Source organism: Pinus tabuliformis, chromosome 4_1 (genome assembly GCF_031772625.1).
Source record: "Pinus tabuliformis cultivar Carrire ecotype Pingquan chromosome 4_1, CPIR1, whole genome shotgun sequence".
NCBI classification, from domain to species: Eukaryota; Viridiplantae; Streptophyta; class Pinopsida; order Pinales; family Pinaceae; genus Pinus; species Pinus tabuliformis.
Genome location: NC_142303.1, coordinates 246,288,906 through 246,308,352, shown reverse-complemented (window position 1 = coordinate 246,308,352; position 19,447 = coordinate 246,288,906). Strand labels below are relative to the sequence as shown.

Genomic DNA, 19,447 nt, shown 5'->3' with positions numbered 1-19,447 from the left:
CCGAGAAAAGGGTAAAGAAGGACGAAGAAAGGGTCTCCAAGTGCAGCGAAGGAGGAGGAAGAAGTACCGAGCCTTGGAAGTCTATTCTAGGGCTAAAAGACAGTCACACGTGCGAAGAAGGAGAGGGTCTCTTTGCTGTCATAACAACCCTCTATCACAGTCACATAAACTTCATTATTTAGGCTAAGAACATAGGCCTAAAGGGTCTCCCACTCAAGTGAAGAAGCAAGGAAGAAGAGCAAAGGTAATAACACTGTTCTAAAGCCTATTATAGGACGTGCGACGTGCGAAGAGAAGGAGGTTGTCTATGCTGTTATAACAGCCCTCCCATTACAGTCATACAAGTTCATTGGTTGGTGAAGAGAAAGAAGGGATCATCATAAGGAAAGAGTCTCATCCAAGGTATCTCTTCTAGAGCAAGTGAAACAAGATCTAACAACAGTTGGAAGGAGGACGAAGTGCCGGGAAACGAAGTGTCGGAAGAAGGAAGTGCCGGGGAACAAAGTGAAAAAAGGAGGAAGGACTTGACTTGTGTTTGGAGGACATTCTAGTCAAGGGTCTAGGGTTTGGCATTGATCAATAAGAAGCTTCAATAAGAGAAACTTACTAAAGGGTTTTCCTCTCAAGAGAAGAGAGGTTTTGGCCCTGGCAGAGAGCCAACATCTTGTGTTCTTGTTCTTATGTTTTTGGTAGCAGTTTGATGAAGTACACGCACATGCATTAATAATAATAAGAAGAAGAACCTATAAAGCACTAATGATAGAGTTCCTGGGTAAGAGGGAGCTCTGGGAGGTTCCTATGAGTAAAGGAACTTGAGCAAGTTTCTGAGTAAGGAGAAACTTGGAACTCATCCCTGGGTAAGAGGGAGAGTTAGACACGACATTCTTGTCTTCAATTTGGAAGAAAGGATGGAGGATTGTGTAATCATCTGGCATCCGACACTCTTTGAGGATGTGGTAGGGCATCCAAGACAAGAGTGGGCAAGAGGACATATATTCTTAAGAGCTAGGAACCCAAGATGAGAATAGTCCTAGTAGGGCATACTCAGAGAACACCCGGGTGGGTATGACCCGAAGAGAGACAATGATGATGTGTGTCTATCGGTCATTGGTCTCACCAACATTGTGCTTTGATCTAAGTGAGAGATGGAGCTATTAGTCAAGGCCTTGCTAAATGGAAACAATGTTGGTTGAAATGATGCTATAACAGATGGATTGCAAATCTGATTCTTCTTATGAGAAATTCTTCAGATTGAGAATGACAAAGTACCATTATGAATACCTCCCTAGTTAAGAGGGAGTGTTGAAGAAAGTGTAACTAGGTTCGGTCTTCATAATGACATGATCTTTGTAATTGATGTAATAAATTATTTTGTAATCTTGCTACATGGGTTTCATGAGCAAGAAGTGTCATTAGGTGAAAGACTTCTTCTTGATGTCTTTAGGATTTATTTATATGTCAAAGAGTCATGTCATATGTATAGAAACTCTTTATGAGTTTATGTAAATGTATTCAAGTCTACAAAGTTGTGAAAAAGCCCTCCAAAGACCAAGCATAATCCTTCAAGAAGTCTGCAAGTGAAAACAAGGAAGAGGTCTTCATGTCGGCTCCAAAAATAAATTAAATGCATAAATTAAAGTCACGTCGGCTTGAGCAAAAGTCACGTCGGTTCATGGGATCATGTCAGCTCAAATATGGAGCACTCACCACTATAAATACCCCGTCAAGGTATCCTCCAAACTCAGATAAGAACTTGCATTCTTCCTCTCTGAAATTTCGGGTGTAGTAGCCGCAGTCAAAGCATAAGGTATTCGCAGATGAAGTGAACTGAACTCGGGTACAGGGATCCGCATTCAAGGATGATAGATCTCGCATTATCTCTCTCTGAATTCTTCACATTAAGGAGTAGTAGATCTGCATTGAATTAAGGTCTCCTTGTCTAAAGGCTTGACTGCACCTCGGATGGGTATAAGGTGCAGTCAAGCTGGATCCCAGATTGATGGAGCAACAAGGTCACCAAATAGACAGTCTCGGCATAGAGATGTCTCTGAGGTACAATCGTAACCAGATCTAGGAGGTGTGATGAGGACGCAGTGTTGACCAAAGTTTTGGGCTAAATACACTCTTGGCATACCTATGACTTGAAGTAGAGAAGAGCTCAGACGAGGGTACAATATTGTCTTGGTATATAAACCTCGATGACATACCTGTAGCAGCCCAGACACAATGAACAACAGTGATAGATTTATTCTCTCGGCTCAATGAAGATTATGTTAGATGTTACAGTCCTGGCATAACTCTGATAATGAAATAGGTTTCGATGATGATCAAGAGATCCTTGGCATACTAGTGAAAGGAGACAATATTCGGATCTAGTATGATGCAGTCTTGACGTGCTACTAGTAGTGATAACCATGATGATCACAAACTTGATACAATGATGATAATGAGGTGTAGACACAAGATATGATCTTGTACTTGAAGATCATGTTCTCGATGAAGGTATAGAGATTACATTGGTGGTAATCTCTGGAGCAGTCATGGTAATGCAGAAGCAGTAAGGGTCTCAATAATGCAGCAGTGAAGGAATGATGAAGATCTCAGCAGTGATGGAGAAAAGGATTGATGTCTTGGTCTTGGAGAGGCAGAATGTGTCAAGGGTCAAGGTCTTGGTATTCGTCAATGGAATCTCTATAAGAAGAATTTTGCTTGGGTTTTCCTCTCCAAGAGGGAGAGGTTTTGGCCCTAGCAGAAAGCCAAATATTTGTGTTCTTGTCTCTTTTGGTTTTGATAGTAGTTTGATGAAGCTAACATACACACTAATAATGAAGGAAACATTGAGCTAAGATAAATTGTATAAATACTTCACAAAGTGTTATCATGTAACGAAGAATCAACTAAATTATGTGTGCCCTAGATTCTTCAACAAATTAAGCTAACAAGAAAAAGTAAAAAGACTCCACAAATTATTATCAAGTCAAGAAGAATCACACTACATGTAATTGCCCTTGATTCTTCAACATGCATGCCCTGCGTCACCCTACTGCCCTTGATTCTTCAACACCCATTCCCTGCGTCACCCTACCGCAGTCCCTAAAACGCTCTGCTTGAATCAACTGCCAATCTAGCCATCCTGCCTGTTGCTCACTGGGAAAATGCTTCTCTGGCCCTCTGAAAAACTTTCTTGGCCTCTAGAACTGAAAACGTCTTCCTCTTCAGCCGGATCGAATTGCCCTTTTGAGGCTCTACACTGCCTCTACGCAACCTCTTGGAGAAAATCTTGGCCTCCACTTTTTGACTCTCCGGATCTGGGAAAATTCCTCCGAATTCACTGTCTCTACCCCTCTCTGTCTTTGCTTCGCTTTTCTGGATCGAACTCTTTCGACAAATACTACTACTCTCTGGAAATCGAACTGCCCATGGAAATCAATCTCAAGTGTATTTTCTCCATCTACCCATCAACCTCTTATTATCTGCAGTTGGGACTCCAACGACCAAGATTAAAACTTAATCAAGGGCTGAGATTATTTCCTTGTTGATCCGTGTGAGTTTCTAGATGTTTCACACCTTTCTCAATTAACACTAATTAATTAAGCCCTTTCCCTAAGTTTAGTCTTAGGAAATATTTAAAAATAGACTAATAATCTAATTGAGACACTTATGGGTGGAATTTCCAGAAATGATTTATGGGTTATGGAGAAATCCTATGTTTTAGCCTCTCCACAAAGTTTCGAGAGTAGAACACCTCCGATGCTACAAAAACTAACAAATTCTATTGCTGCTACCGTCCTTCTATCCTTGCCTTTCACACTGAGCGAACTCACTGACTCTTTGTGCAATTGGGTAACTATGACTTCTCTGTGTCTTTTTTGTTAATTTTTCAACGTTTTATGTTGTAACAATCACTTAGACAATTTCTTCTTTCAGTAGCAATCATTTTTTCAATTAATTTTAATCACTCAACAACAGTAAGCAATTGTAGATAGAACAGTAAACAATATGCACAATAGAAGACAACCAAGATCAAATGAGACACAGAGATTTAAGTCAAAGACTAGGTAAAAACCCCACAAGGGGGAAGACCCAATTGGAATCTTCTTCTATTAGATGTTCATCAAATGTTCAACAAAGATACATAGTCCAAGTACATCCAACAAATAGTCAAATGTCAAAGCCTTGACTTTCAAGTCAACCAATCAAATGTGAGAGATATAGTCAAATTTGGTCAAATACCATTTATGTAATTTTTTAGTCAAAGTCAACAGTAGTCAATGCAACCCTAATCAATCTAGGTCAATGGTCAAATCAACTTAAAAAGGTTTGGTTAACCAGTCAAAGAATGCAACCTCTTTAGCTCGGTCAAACTTGGTCAAAACAATCCAAAAATTTTGCCCACATATTTTGATCAACATCAAAGTTTGACCTGCAGAAACCCTAGCCTTAGATCTGTGGTCAATGGTGGTCAAAGTGTTCATAAAAGTTTGATCTTTCTCTCTCTGAATTTGGCCTTCCAAAACAGATCTAAAAACCAAGTCAATCCTCCCAAAGTCAACGCTAGTCAAAGATGCCAAAACAAAAATGTCAACTCTGTCACAAAAATGCCGTCTCTCTCCTTCGCACGTGTGAACTCGGATTCTGCAATTTCAGATTAGATCATACCAACCAGAGAAGAAATAATGTGTGATGTGAGGCCTCCAAGTGATCCCAAGTGTAGTGCATTTATATGTGGTCTAGGTGGACGAATTTCTCCTTTAGGCCGACTTGTACTTTTTGATGTGACATGGGCCAACTTCAAAATAATATTTTCCCATGTGCAAATTTAATTTTTCCAAGGGCAAGTGGGGTCTCCTTAGGGTTTGTTGGGCTTCCCAAATGGTGAAATTGCTCTCTCAGTTGCCAATTTTCAACATCTTCTACCTTGTTGTTCCTTTATAATTTTCAATTGATGACTAAGTCTCACAAATCTAATCTCTCATCGAGATCAATGGTTGAAATTAAATCCTAATAAATGGTGGAAATTACACCTAAATCACTAATGTAACTAAACTACACGTTATTAGTCTTTAATCAACTCGAGAAACTTAAAAGTCTCTCCACTTTAACAACTAACTTCAACTAAACTTAGTTACAGGGATAAAAGGACTTTAGATGGATTCTTGCACGTTCAACACAAAACTTATGTGGAAGTTCTTGTTCAAGCTACAAACATCAACACTCCTTCTTAGTGAGGAAGGTATTCTGCACCAATCCAAGTTTGTCTTTAAAGAGCATAAACTTCCCCTTGACTAAGGGCTTGGTAAGAATGTCTGCAACATGTTGATCTACAAAGATATACTAGAGCTTAACTGCTCCCTTTTGAATCCTATCTCGAATGAAGTGATACCTAATCTCTGTATGCTTGGACCTATCATGAAACACTAGGTTCTCAAAGAGTTTGATACACTTATGATAATTACAATATATCTGATCTCTACGTGTTTGGACTTATCATGGAACAATAGATTCTCAAAGAGTTTGATATAACTCTTATTAGTACAGTATATCACCATAGGATCCAACTCTTGATCAAACAACCCTACAAGTAGCTTGTGAAGTTAAATGGCCTCACAACTCCCTCTACTCGTTAACTTATAGTCTGCCTTTGTTGAACTGAGTGCCATAGAAGTTATCTTCCTCTTGAACTGGGATATTATCACTGATCCCAAATTGAAGTAAGACCCTAAAGTGCTCTTTTTCTCAGTTGCACTACCTGCCCAATCTGAGTTTGTATATCCCTACAATTTGAATTCACCATCTCCAAGATACCTCAGACCATACTCCATTGTGCCCCTCACATACTTGAGTACATGCTTCGCCACTACCCCATACTCCTGCCTCAACTCCACTGTGAATTGACTCAAGGTGTCTATAGCAAGGTTACTTGGGAGCGAGTGCAGGGAGTGACATTTTCAAAATCTCTCGGTTCGAGAGTGAATCAGGAGCAAATTTTTATATAATATATATTTTGATGCATATATGTCAACAAAAGCATGTAGAATGATGAATTAGATATAAAAAACATAAAAACATGGATTGAACCATATTACACCAATCATCTAGAAGTTATAATCTTCATCAACCACGTCCACAAGTTAGTAACATACAACATATTGAGTCTCATGATTCATCAATTTTAAATTTTCAAGCTTTCAAAGTTCAATATATAACATTTATCATCATTGATCACTAAACTTGTACTTGTAACCATTACCATTACCAAGCAACCAAACTATAACAAAAAATATCTAACATGAAATGAAATGTTCCAACTTTCAACTTTCACGAAGCATCATATTCATAATTCATTACCAATGAGTTATAATTGTCAACTTCAACATAAATTGTCATATATTGTTTACGAAAAATATCATAATAAATATGAAAGAGTCAACAGTTATAAAAACTACCAGAAACTAGAAAAGACAAGTAAATCTATTATCTATTGCTAATGCTTATGCCTCTTACCATGAGAAATGTCTAATTTTGAGTAGCTCGTGGTGGTCTTCTATGAGTCTCCTCCCGCATAGTCGCATAACTAGAACTAGAAGGCACATGCCCTCCACGTGAGGGATGTAGATGGAGGCGACGACAACAAAGGAACAATTGTTGGAACTTGAGCACTGCTACTGGATGGCGGGGGTGGTATGGATGCTATTGCTTCAATATCATCTTTCAAAAGTTCTGCTTCCAATTATTCTAGATGTATAGCGTCACACTCCAAATTATCATCCTTTGGGTTGTTGTCCTAAGTTTTAAATGATGTTTCCTCATAAGCCCGATCACAATAATGACTCAACAACCTCAAGTTGTGGTGCACATAAACCAAGCTTTCTGCCCGATTTTCATTGAGTTTGTTTCTTCTCACATTATGGATGAAGTTATAGGTGCTCTAACACCTCTCTGCAGAATACATATTTACAACATGTGAGAGCACTTTTTTGCCAATTTTGGCAAAAGTCCCTGGCCGCGATATGCTTCCCACCATGTGATAACATCAAATTTGTCTCTATCTTCCGTTGCATGCAAAGAACCAAACGAACTAGTGCAACTGAAGTATCTACCTAATTCAAGACGCAGATTAGCACACTCCTCTTTATCAGGGACCAACTTGTCTAATGCTTTCATATATCATTTAGATACCTCTGGATCTGTATGGAGTTTGATCCTAACCCCACCCCCAAGTGCAGGTTGGCCCAACCAAGATGGAGAGTAGTATTTTGGCATAAGGATATATGCCAAGGCATCTAGTGGAACATTAAGTTTATTCCACCGTGCACACACACGATTGTGAATCATTGTATACAAGTTGGGATCTTTTTCCTGAACTGTTGATTTGGGGTAGCATCGGATGTGTCCTAGCCACGAAATTTGGTGGAGAGGTTGGGTCACATGAGATCTCCAATACCCAGAAAGGGTTTGGGCGGATTCTAAACAGATCATGAGATATTAAAATAATTAATATTTTTAATAGAGTCCCTAAGTCTAAACTTAAGGAAAATAAAATATTAATGTGTATTAATATGAATATGTGTTAGAATGGTCCAAAAGGCATGGATCGACCCAGATCTAATCTTAGCCATTGATTAGGGACTTAATCTCGGTCGTTGATTTATCAACGAGGAAAGTATAAGAGGAGGTTTGAGGGTCACTTGGAGAACAAACTGAGAGAGACCAGTCAGTTCAATTTCTACAGCGGGGTTTGCTGAGAAATTGAACCAGTGGTCTGGAGAGCAGTTAGGAGGAAGCAAATATGTAACAGAGAAACAGGGGATCAACACAGAGGCAGAAGAGGCAGACGCAGATCCAGAGGAAGCCACGCAGAGGCAGCAGAGACTGCGCAGAGCCAGAAGGGCCTGCGTCATCCACGTAGAGGCTGCAGAAGTGACACAGAAGGCCAGAGAGGCTGCGTAGAGCCTCAGTAGGCTAATGCAGAGCTTGAGTAGGCTGACGTAGAGGGTTTCAGGCTGACGCAAGGGTTTCAGAAGAAGTGCTGGAAATTTGTCTCTCTGTGGGTAAGCCAGTTTGGCACCCTATTGTACTAGAAAATTGCTGAATAATAAAATCCTCCCTTGTTGCATCGGTTTTCCCACATTGGGTTTTTTTAGGGACATTAGTCCAAAATAACTGTGCAATGTGTGCATATGTTTGTTTCTGTATTACAGTGTGATATCTGCAACAATATTTATTTTAATGTTTGTTGAAGTAATTTCATGAATAACTTATGATGAAATAAGTAGGAAAAGTAAATCAGTTGCTGCAGTGATAGAATTTTCACATGAACAATATCTTTTATTTGCCCCCACATGCTACATATTTGCTCATACACCTACCCAATAATTATTTTATCTGTATCTGCAAAACAAATCATGCTATAAATGGGATTGGTGAATTGCAAAATGTCCCTCACACGTTCCCAAAACAGACCATCAAGAGCGGTCTCCTCCACTTATTCAAAACCTTGCATGTCAACTGCGGTTGGAGCCCCCTATCCTTTAATACTTGTCAGTGTTGACTTGATACCATGCTAGCCAATGACTCTCTTACCTTCAAAAGGCACCTGAAGGTGAGGTAATAGCTAGCAAATCTAGTCTTCGCAGTCTTCAACAACTCCAAACTTGAGTGCTTGTGGAAAATCCCTTGGGTATTACTATGATTGGTAATAAATTTTATCATTCTTTTGCCTCTCTTGTACAAATCACCAATACATTTGTATTGAGGTTGTTTTTTTTAATAATATCATGCATCAAAAGGTTCATTGTGTGAACCAAACTCCCAAACCAAAATATGTTGGGGTATCTATCCTCAATAATTGCTTCCACCTTACAATTAGAAGCATTATCAGTGATGACTTGGATGGCATTGTATGGCCCAATACGTTCAATTGTTTGAAGTAATGGTTCTGCAATGTTGATGGCGGTCTTGAACTTTTCTGAGTAATCATAAGCTGAAAGGAAGATTGCACCATTAATAGACAAAACAAGAACACTTATCAATGGCTTGCCTTTTACATTTGTCCATCCATCAGATACAATGGATACCCCATGGTCATTCCAAGAATTTGTCATTTTACCCAAAGAATGTGTTATTTTTGCCTTTTCACAATCAAGTCCCACGGTTCTAGTTTTGTCATACCCAGGGCTCTTGTATCCTTTGGGGGAATCTTTAATGGTATAAACCCTTTCATTGCAATAAGGTGAGCAAAGAACATTGAATGGTATCCCACATGCATAGAGAAAGTGGTAAATTTTTGAATCCACATCTTTCCTACACTTTTCGTCAAGGAAATCTGATATGGTTCTAACTTCTATGCCTTAAAGGGATGTTTGTTCTTGTGCCTCCATATCCACTGTCATGGGAGGATGCTAATGGAGTTCTTTGTGCATGTGATTGTGGGCTATCATGTTCAAAGACACCCTTTGATCTTTTAGATCTGTATTGGGCTTCCTCCTCTTCTCTTATGTATTTGGCTCTTTATGGTGCTGACACACTTAAACAAGTTCTGATTCCTATTTGTTTATCTCCATCCCAAGGCCTTTTCCCACAAAGATGCCTTTTGGTATGTGTGTATGACTCTGTGTAAGTGTGTTTGCAATGGAGGCATGTAAATTTAGTGGTTGCACTTCCTTTCCCTCCTTAGGCCTAGAAACATATTTCCACAATGGTGTTTGGTCTGGTTTTGTTTTTGTGCCCTCATCATCTCCACTCTCCTCTTCCTCCTCACCAATGTTCTCCTCTCTAGGGTTTTCATCAAGTCCACTAAAACCCACTTCTTCATCCTCTTCATCATAATCAATCCTCCTACTCTCCAACACCATAATAACAAAAAAAAGAACTAACAACAAGAGAATGCCAAGCCATATAGCCATGATGTTTGAAGTTTTGAGCCTCCAATAAAATGGAGGAATGGGAATGGGAAAGAGAGAAGAGAACATTTTCATTTAGCAATGAATATATAAAAAACACACATGCTAGATTAAAGTCTAGATCCTACCTCTTTGGCCTTCAATCCCAAGCTTCAGTCTCCTTTGCAAACTCGTCAAGCTCCCAGGCAATCCTCTCAATCTTTCTCTCAATCTCCCTCCTCAACTCAAGCTCCAATTCCAAAAGCCCTCTCTTGCTCTCTCACTATGCAAATGGTGAATAATGGGAGGGGAGGAGGGCCTTTTAACTTATTTTTCCCTCCACTTCCTTGCCTGTCAATCGCGTGCCTTTTCCACCGGTGGGAGCGAAAGGCAGCGGTCATGGAGCGAATGCTCTCGACCACTCCTTCATTCGCTCCCTAAAAAACAGAGAGCGTTGCTGGAGCGAATTTCGAGAGTGCGCTCCGGGAGTGGATTTCCGGGGGGGGGGGGCTCCCCCGCAACCCTGGTTTATAGGACATATATTTGGCCTAGTGTTGACCAAATACATCAAGGATCCTATCAACTGCTTGTACAGCGTAGGATCAACCAACTCTGCTATGAAGTTGCCACCTTTTTCAAATTAGTGATCATAGGTATAGCCATAAGCTTGCAGTCCTCCATCCCATATCTCTTTAAGATCGCTACTGTATACTTCCCCTGTCCAAGGAAGATTGTTACTAGCCTCTACCAAACTTCTAACTCAAATAAGTAGCACATCAAACCCATGTTATTCATTTTGAACTTTTTGCCAAATCTGTTTTGCACCCTATAATGAGCTTCTCTGCACCTGTAAAAAACAAACCATCTACATACAACTCCAAAATTAGTAGATCAGTCCCAACAAATATGTAGTATAACTTAGGATCTTTTTTACTTTTGGTGAAACCCATGCTCGGCAAATATCCATCAATCCTGGAATACCATGCTCTCGGTGCCTGTTTGAGTCTGTACAAAGCTTTCTTAACCCTGCACACATGAGACTCCATTGCATGTACTTTGTAGATTGCTTCCTTATGATTCTTCAGCAAAATTACTTTTTGAAATTTAAAACAGAAATTTCAGATCATAGAATAATTATACTGCCTGGAAATTTAACTGGAGAATAAACAACGGAAGCAACAAAATAATTTCCAAACCCACAGCAAATTTTCTGCCCCTTCAAAACCAGTTTTTCATTAACACTTTCAAACTTACAAGGGCTTCCCACATTAGGAAAATTCACCCACTCAGAAAGTTTAACCCACAGAAAAACCTGGCTATTGTATGCCCTGATCTCTATGGCCTTCTCCGAAAAATTGTATGGCTGATCTGCTGGCCAAAGTGTTGGCTGAATCAAACCCCTTTCTGCCAACCACTGTGTCCAATCATACGGCCTCCTCCTGCTGGTGCGTAGTACGTATTGCCTCCACTGATTGGATGAGATCGATTCTCTTGCTGGTACTTTCCTTCTCTCCTTGCTTTGCACAGTGACTAAACTCACTGTCTGTTTGAACTTTGTGCAACTGGGTAACTATCACAATGACTTCTCTGTTGTTGAATTTTCTAAGTATATCCGTTAGAAAATTAATCTATATTCTGCTGGTTTAATTTCTTCTACTTGTTTAAATTCGAACAAGTTATTTAAAACATATAAATAACGAAATAAACACACAAGTGACACCGTTATTTTGGACAAATGTCCCTGAAAAAACCCAATACCAGAAAACTGGTGTAGCTATTCTGAGGGTATATTATTATGCAATATTTCCTCGAGTACAACTGGGGGTCTAACTGGGTCACCCGACGGAGAAAAATACACAGCAACAATACTTCAATATTCGGAAACAGGTATTTAGAAATCTTGTCCCACAAAACCCTCTCCGACGACTCTAAAGCTTAGCGTTGGCCCTTCTGGCCTCTGCATCAGCCCTAGGACCCTCTGTGTCAGTCCTCTAAGGCACTGCGCAGCCTCTGGGATCCTCTGCGTGGATGACACAGCCCCTCTGGCCTCTACAATGTCTCTGCTGGTCTCTGCGTGGCCTGAACTGGCGGCTGCTCTCACTCTCTCTGCTTCTGCGCTGGTCTCTCAATATTGTATCTGCCTCTCTATCCAGTATTCACTGCCCCTTGCTGTTGATCATTGATTCACTTTTGCTTAGCAACCCCGCTCTAGCAAAAAGAATGACTAATCACTCTACTGTGTTCTCCAACTGACCCTCAAGCCTCTTCTTATACTTTTCTCGTTGGTCCTTCAATGATCAAGATTAAATCTTTAATCAACGACTAAGATTAGATTTGGCTTGATCCCTGATTTTTGGAACCTTCTAACCCAGTTTTATATTAATACCCATTAATATTTTATTTTTCCTAAGTTTAGACTTAGTAACTCCATTAAAAATATTAATTATTTTAATATCTTTCAAGCCGGGTACAATCTGTCGAAACCATTTTTAGGTCTTGGAGATCTCATGTGCTTTAGCCTCTCCACCAATTTTCATGGCTAGAGCACATCCGATGCTACCCCAAATCAACACTCCCTCTTAGCGAGGACTGTGCTCTAGTAATACTCCTCACTGTGCATCACTCTGATCATCTGACACTGGTACCTGTGCTGATGCTAGGCCTCCCTGCCCAACATCCTCTGCACTGCTGCATCCTGTATTGCTGCCCATGGCCCTGCCACTGCCACTGTTGCATCCGTATGATAGCTCCCTCTGCATCTGTGCTGCTGCTGGTCCATCCTCCCAACAGTCCATTTGCACTGCATCCCCCTCTCATCATGTTGCATCGTGCTACTGCATTGCAATTCAGTTACTTAGAAGTAACTGATCCACCCAACTTCTAACATCTCTGTTAGCCTAGAAACACTCCTGATGTTCCCTGTTAGCCTAGAAACACTCCTGATGTTGAAGCTCTTTCAGTCGCTAACAAGTGCTCCCTCTATTGACCTTTGCGCTGCTGCAACAACTCCTTGTATCTCGCACCGTTGCAAGCCTCTTTGTGCCATCCTGCAACATTGCAACACTCTCGTGCCTCTCGCATTGTTGTAGCCTACTAGCCTCGCGTTGCCTGGGGACTCCTGCATTGTAGCACTCTCCGTCGCTTCATCCGCATCCATCTCTACCGATATCCGCGAGTCCTTCTACTCCTCTTCGGGTCTCCCGTAGCAAGGTATAATCCAAGAGGTTGGGTACCTCAATGATCTTGACCCTCGCCGCCTGTAGTCCTCCTGACTACAACTCGATGTCTCCCCACTTCTTCTCAAGTGGCACATAAGCACTCATGGCACAATCGTCATCCTCCTCGACTTCTTTCTCCGCCTTCACTGGCGCTGCCTTAGAGTTAGAACCCTCTCTCTTACTTTTCTTCCTCGGACACTGGTTTGTATAATGACTCAGTTCCCCACAGTGGAAGCACTTGACCTTGGAGAGGTCCTTTTCCTTCCTCTTCTCCTGCTTTCCTGCAAATGCCACAGTTGCATCCTCTTCTTCTTCCTTCTTGATCCTGACTCCTTTGCTGCTACTCCCCGTCTTGGTCAGCCGTCTGATCTCTTCTTGACGAAGAGTCTCCCACAGTTCTTCCCAATCTGGAAGACTTGCCTTGCCTATGCTCTGGACAAATGTCTCCCACTCCTCAGAGACTGCGTTAAGTGCGATCTTCACCATCAACTCTTGATCCGACATAGCCCCTATGTAAGTCAGTTGGTCATAGATCTCCTTCAACCGACCGAGGAAGAGATCTATTTGCTCTCCCTTCTGCATTTGGTATGACTTTAGCTGATTTTCCAGGAGCATCTTCCTCTGCACGGAAGTATGCTGGTACAATGTCTTCAATGTGTCCCACATCTCCTTTGTCGTTTCCTTCTTGGCAACATGTGGGACCACATGATCCTTGACCCCATCAAGGATGATACACTTTCCCTTGGCCATTGCCTCCTTGTACCTCTCATTAGCTACCGAGTAACCTGGGATAGCCATCACTCTCAAGGCAAAGTCCTCGGTACGATGTCTGTCTATAATAGACAAGATCCTGGCCTTCCAGACCACAAAGTTGGACGCTTTGTCCAGCCTGTCTTGTTCTCTTAGCCCATTCACGGCCATCTCGCTGCTCTTCTCTGTCGACCCTGTTGAGTCTCTCTACTTCCCGTCTGGAAGTTCTTGGTTCGACCCCTGCTGAGTCTCTCTACTTCTCGTCTGGAAGTTCTCGATTCGACTCCTGCTGAGTCTCTCTACTTCCCGTTTGGAAGTTCTCTGTTCGACTCCTGCTAAGTCTCTCTACTTCCCGTCTGGAAGTTCTCTGTTCGACTCCTGCTGAGTCTCTCTACTTCCCGTCTGGAAGTTCTCTTATGGACTCCCTCCGAGTCCCGATTTCTCTCCTGGAAATCCTTTTGCCAACCGTCAAGATGCCCCTCCAATCGTCTGTGCAACTGCAACACTGATCCAGATTTCTTGGCTAGAAATCCGCCTCGGCAACAACTTCCTCTACCTTGGTCTTGCCCTGTTAGGTACTGTTCTAACCACAGTACGCCACCAACTTTGCTCCTGCAAACTGCTTACAGCTTCCTTTGCCCCAACAACTAAAGGATTGAGCCTCTTGGCTCTGCGCAATCCCGACAACGGCAAAACAACTCCCTCAACCAACTGTGTCAGCCCTCCTGGCCTTTGCGTGAGCTTCTATCTGCCCTCCTCGGCCTCTGCGCTGGCATCTCTCTTGCCCAGACTGATGATGCAGTCCCTTTGCGTCAACACTTTCTCTATTGCTTCTGCAAGGATCAACTACAGTCACTCGGGACAGTTGATTCTGCTGCAAATGCTCTGCTCAACTGATGCCTTTAGCTCTCCTGTGATCTGCAACCATGCTTTAATACCATGTTGAATTTTCTAAGTCTATCTGTTAGAAAATTAATCTGTATTCTGCTGGTTTATTTCTTCTACTTGTTTAAATTCGAACAATTTAGTTAAAACATATAAATAACGAAATAAACATAATACAGTCTCAACATCTACAGATCATCAACTGAAAGAAAACAAACACACAAGTGATACCGTTATTTTTGGACAAATGTCCCCGAAAAAACCCAATGGGGAAAACCGATGCATCTATTCTGAGGGTATATTATTATGCAGTATTTCCTTGAGTACAACTAGGTGCCTAACTGGCTCACCCGATAGAGAAAAATACACGGCAGCAATACTTCTATATTTGGAAATAGGTATTTAGAAAACCTGTCCCACGAAACCCTCTCTGGCGACTCTGAAGCTCAGTGTTGGCCCTTCTGGCCTTTGCGTCAGCCTCCTGCTGACATGCGTCAGCACCAGTACCCTTTGCGTTAGCCCTCTGAGGCACTGCACAACCTCTGGGATCCTCTGCGTCACTCCAGCAGCCTCTGTGTGGATAACGCAGTCCCTCTGGCCTCTGCACTATCTTTGCTGGGCTTTGCGTGGCCTGAACTGGCTGCTGCTCTTTCTCTCTTTGCTTTTGCGCTAGTCTCTCAGTACTGTTTCTGCTTCTCTGTCTAGTACTCACTGCTCCTCGCTGCTGATCACTGATTCACTTTTGCTTAGCAACCCTGCTCTAGCAAAAAGAATGATTGATCACTCTGATGTGTTCTCCAACTGACCCTCAAGCCTCTTCTTATACTTTCCTCGTTGGTCCTTCAACGATCGAGATTAAATCTCTGTCCAGTACTCACTGACCCTCGCTACTGATCACTGATTCACTTTTGCTTAGCAACCCTGCTCTAGCAAAAAGAATGACTGATCACTCTGATGTGTTCTCCAACTGACCCTCAAGCCTCTTCTTATACTTTTCTTGTTGGTCCTTCAACGATCGAGATTAAATCTTTAATCAATGGCTAACATTAGATTTGGCTTGATCCCCGACTTTTGGAACCTTCTAACCCAGTTTTATATTAATATCCATTAATATTTTATTTTTTCTAAGTTTAAATTTAGTAACTCCATTGAAAATATTAATTATTTTAATATCTTCCAGACCGGGTACAATCTGTCCAAACCATTTCTAGGTCTTGGAGATCTCATGTGCTTTAGCCTCTCCACCAATTTTCACGGCTAGAGCACATCCGATGCTACCCCAAATCAACATTTGTGTCTCCTCCTTTACTTTGCCCTTCCTAAATCTCCACAAATCTAATCTCCCATTGAGATTAAATCCCAATTGACGGTGGAGATTACATCTAAATCACTAATGTAATTAAATTACACTTTATTATACTTTAACTAACAGCAGAAAATTAAAAGATTCTTCAATTCAATAATTAACTTTAATAAGTGAATTACAAGGGTAAAATGACTTTGGATGACTTCCCGCATGTTTGATACAAAAGTTGTGTCGAAGTACCTGTCTGAGCTACAAACATTAACAGGGGTAAATATCTTGATCACTTGTTTTTGTTCATGATTTTCATAACATTGATTTAGTATACAATATATCTTGTATCAAACATCAAGATGGTGAGATGGGCATTTATGAAAAATTAGCCATTCTTATTTTGTCAATTTAGATGTCTTGTGGTCGTCATTCTTAATATTTCCTGTACCAAATGTGAAAATTAACCCTCCTACTTTTTCAACTAGGTTCCTAGAGCATCTGCCTTTTTTTTATGGGCCCAACTAGAATCTGTAGTCAATGCTCCCAGATTTTTCAGTTTCCCTCCTAAGTTCCATATTGTAGAAAAATAATTTTGGGGTTCTGCTATTTTTGGTAATCTTAACTCCTCTGCATAGGCATTTGCTCTTTTGTATGAAATGTAAATGATTTTGGGTAGATGGTAATAACAGATGAGCAATGTTGCGAAAATCGCGATATTATTGGCAAATCTCGATTTTTTGAGTTTGGCGATATTATCTCCCGATTTTTATGCTTTTTTTTGTAATCTTTTTTCAAAAAATCGCGATAACTTGAAAAAATCGCGATTTTTTGGGAAAATATCTTTTGGTAAAAATAAAAATAAAAAATATCTCCAATTTTTTTGAGGAGGTGACACAACCTACCCAGGCTACCCCTGTCACCAGTAGAGCATGTGTTCTACCCCCTGTAGCTCATAGTTCTTCGGCTTCTAGAGCACAACAGAGTCCACTGCAAACTCCACCGGCATCTACATCTAGAGGTAAAGGGAAAGCTATTGCATTTTCTCGCAAGAGGGGCAGAGGAAATCAGTGTTATTAGACTTCAGTTATTTGGTTCATTTCATTGGACGTGGTCTACCCCCTGTAGCTCATAGTTCTTCGGCTGCTAGAGCACAACAGAGTCCACTGCCAACTCCACCGGCATCTACATCTAGAGGTAAAGGGAAAGCCATTGCATTTTCTCGCAAGAGGGGCAGAGGAAATCAGTGTTATTAGACTTTAGTTATTTGGTTCATTTCATTGTATATGACATTATGACTCATGATATGAGATGCATTATTATATTTTTTGTTGATATTTTGAGGCTGAGTTGGGACTCAGGAGTCAAGACTTACTAATTAGGACATGATTCACTGTTATGTGTGATGTAGCACTAGAAATGATATTACACATTTTATATATTAGTTATTTTATCATATTTATGTGTCAATGTATTTATTTTATGTTGTAGATGCTTTAGATATTAAAAAAATTGAAAAAAATAAATATTTTTGTATTTTACGATTTCTTCCTGATTTTTACGATTTTTCCCGATATTTTTCCCTCGCCGATAATATCCCGATAACGATAACTGCAGGATTGCAGATGAGGAACCTTGCATTTCTATTGTTAAGGTGAACATTGTATTTTGAAACCCTATGATGAGGTTGAAACAAGGCAGCTGTAATTTCCTTTGAAGTAAATCTGGCTGGCTTTCTGTAATCATTTTGTGTTTTTTTTTTCAGATTTTCAGATTTCGATTGTGTATCATTCCATATATCAAATATACAACACTATCATGGCATTTGGCATAGATAGCTCTCTTTCTTGTCTAGACTCTAAACTAGGTAAACTATTGGACACTTGTACTTACAATATTATGATTTCCTGCTTCCATACCTTTCTCGTAAAATCAGTTTTGAGGTTATATCTTGACTTCCAAATCTTCCCTATTAAATCAGTGCAAAGTTATTATTTTCACTTACTTCTGTACCTGCCTTCAAATCAGTGCGTGAAAAAGGACTAGCTTTTTACTGACTATGCAATGCATATCAAATGCAATCATAAAACCAAGTGCAGAGATTCATTTATGCCCTTATGGATGAAGATAAGCATTTAAATTTATGTTATAATATTTTCCTTATAAATCTTCTGCCCTTTACTTTAATTGTATCTTCCTTCTCTGCTTTTTCCTTTTAGTTTTTCAAATCTCAACATTACATTACTTGAACACCACTACGATCTTTTGCAGAGTAAGGATGCTGTTACAAGGATCTACAATGCTTAATGCTGCGTAGTTGCCACTTTTCCTGTCATAGGTATTAAATGCCGTTGAGATATTTCAGCGTGCATGTTATTAAAGTAGCAGAGTAATTTGGGATGCTGTTATAAGGATCTACAATGCTTAATGCTGCGTAGTTGCCACTTTTCCTGTCATAGGTATTAAATGCCGTTGAGATATTTCAGCGTGCATGTTATTAAAGTAGTTTCCAAATCTCAGTGCTGTTTCCAACTAGTCCTTTATGACTGTATGCTGTAAACTTTCAAGATAAAGGCCCATGTCCACACATTCTTTATGAGATGCCCTCTTCTAACATAAACATTTAGATTTAGTATTTTGTCTTTCATTCCATCATGTATTCTTTAGGTGGTTGGCACAATGGGATGCTATCCCACCCACACAGTTTCAAATCCCATGGGGGGACATCTTTGCCCTGTTGTGATAAGGCTCAAGGAGTAGGCTCCTCCACCCTTGTGGAATCTCAGTTCTTGCTAAGTCATAAGTTTCTGGTATATCTGGCTTACAGGCTGTTGGATATACTCTTGGTGTTATAGTGGCAGCCATTAGGTTTGATCTTGGGCCTCACCCAGATTACTCCAATGAGTCACCCAGATTACTCCAATGAGTTACTGATTCACCATGACGTGTGTGTATATATTTCAACTCTCTGATGCTTGGCGAACATAGGATGACAAAAGTTTTTTGATTGTTTAGATCCTATTATTTCTTGAATTTGAGAAACTTTAGTTCTCTCTGTCATTGTGGATTGAATGAGTATGCTTAATGTTGTGGTATGGTTGCAGGCAGCTTCGGTTAATACAGAACGTGTTTTTTACAACAGAAGTGTTTCTGTTTTATCATTATGCCTACAAATAATTGAATGATCATGTTTGGACAGTTCAGTGTTGGTGGCACTATTTGAATATTTTTGTTTCTAGGCATGATTGTTGTTTTGCCATAGCGTGGTTGTATGTCCCCTTATAAAACTTAATCTGCAATTGCAGGGAAGAAATAAAGAAAGATATTGAAGTCTGGGATTTTCGTGAGGAGTCATCCGTCATGTCTGCCATTTTATATTTGGGTGGTTCCAAGTGTTTTCAGGTATATCCCAAACTTCA

General features: G+C 40.4%; 1 protein-coding gene across 1 annotated transcript in view; it reads left to right on the top strand.

The window, feature by feature from the left end:
- Nucleotides 1–19,447, top strand: part of LOC149175196 (uncharacterized) — a 101,188-nt gene that overhangs the window by 53,509 nt on the left and 28,232 nt on the right. The window contains exon 4 of the mRNA XM_089419541.1: nt 19,334–19,430. Coding sequence (XP_089275667.1) covers nt 19,334–19,430 — 97 coding nt within the window. The remainder of the gene's footprint in view (nt 1–19,333; nt 19,431–19,447) is intronic.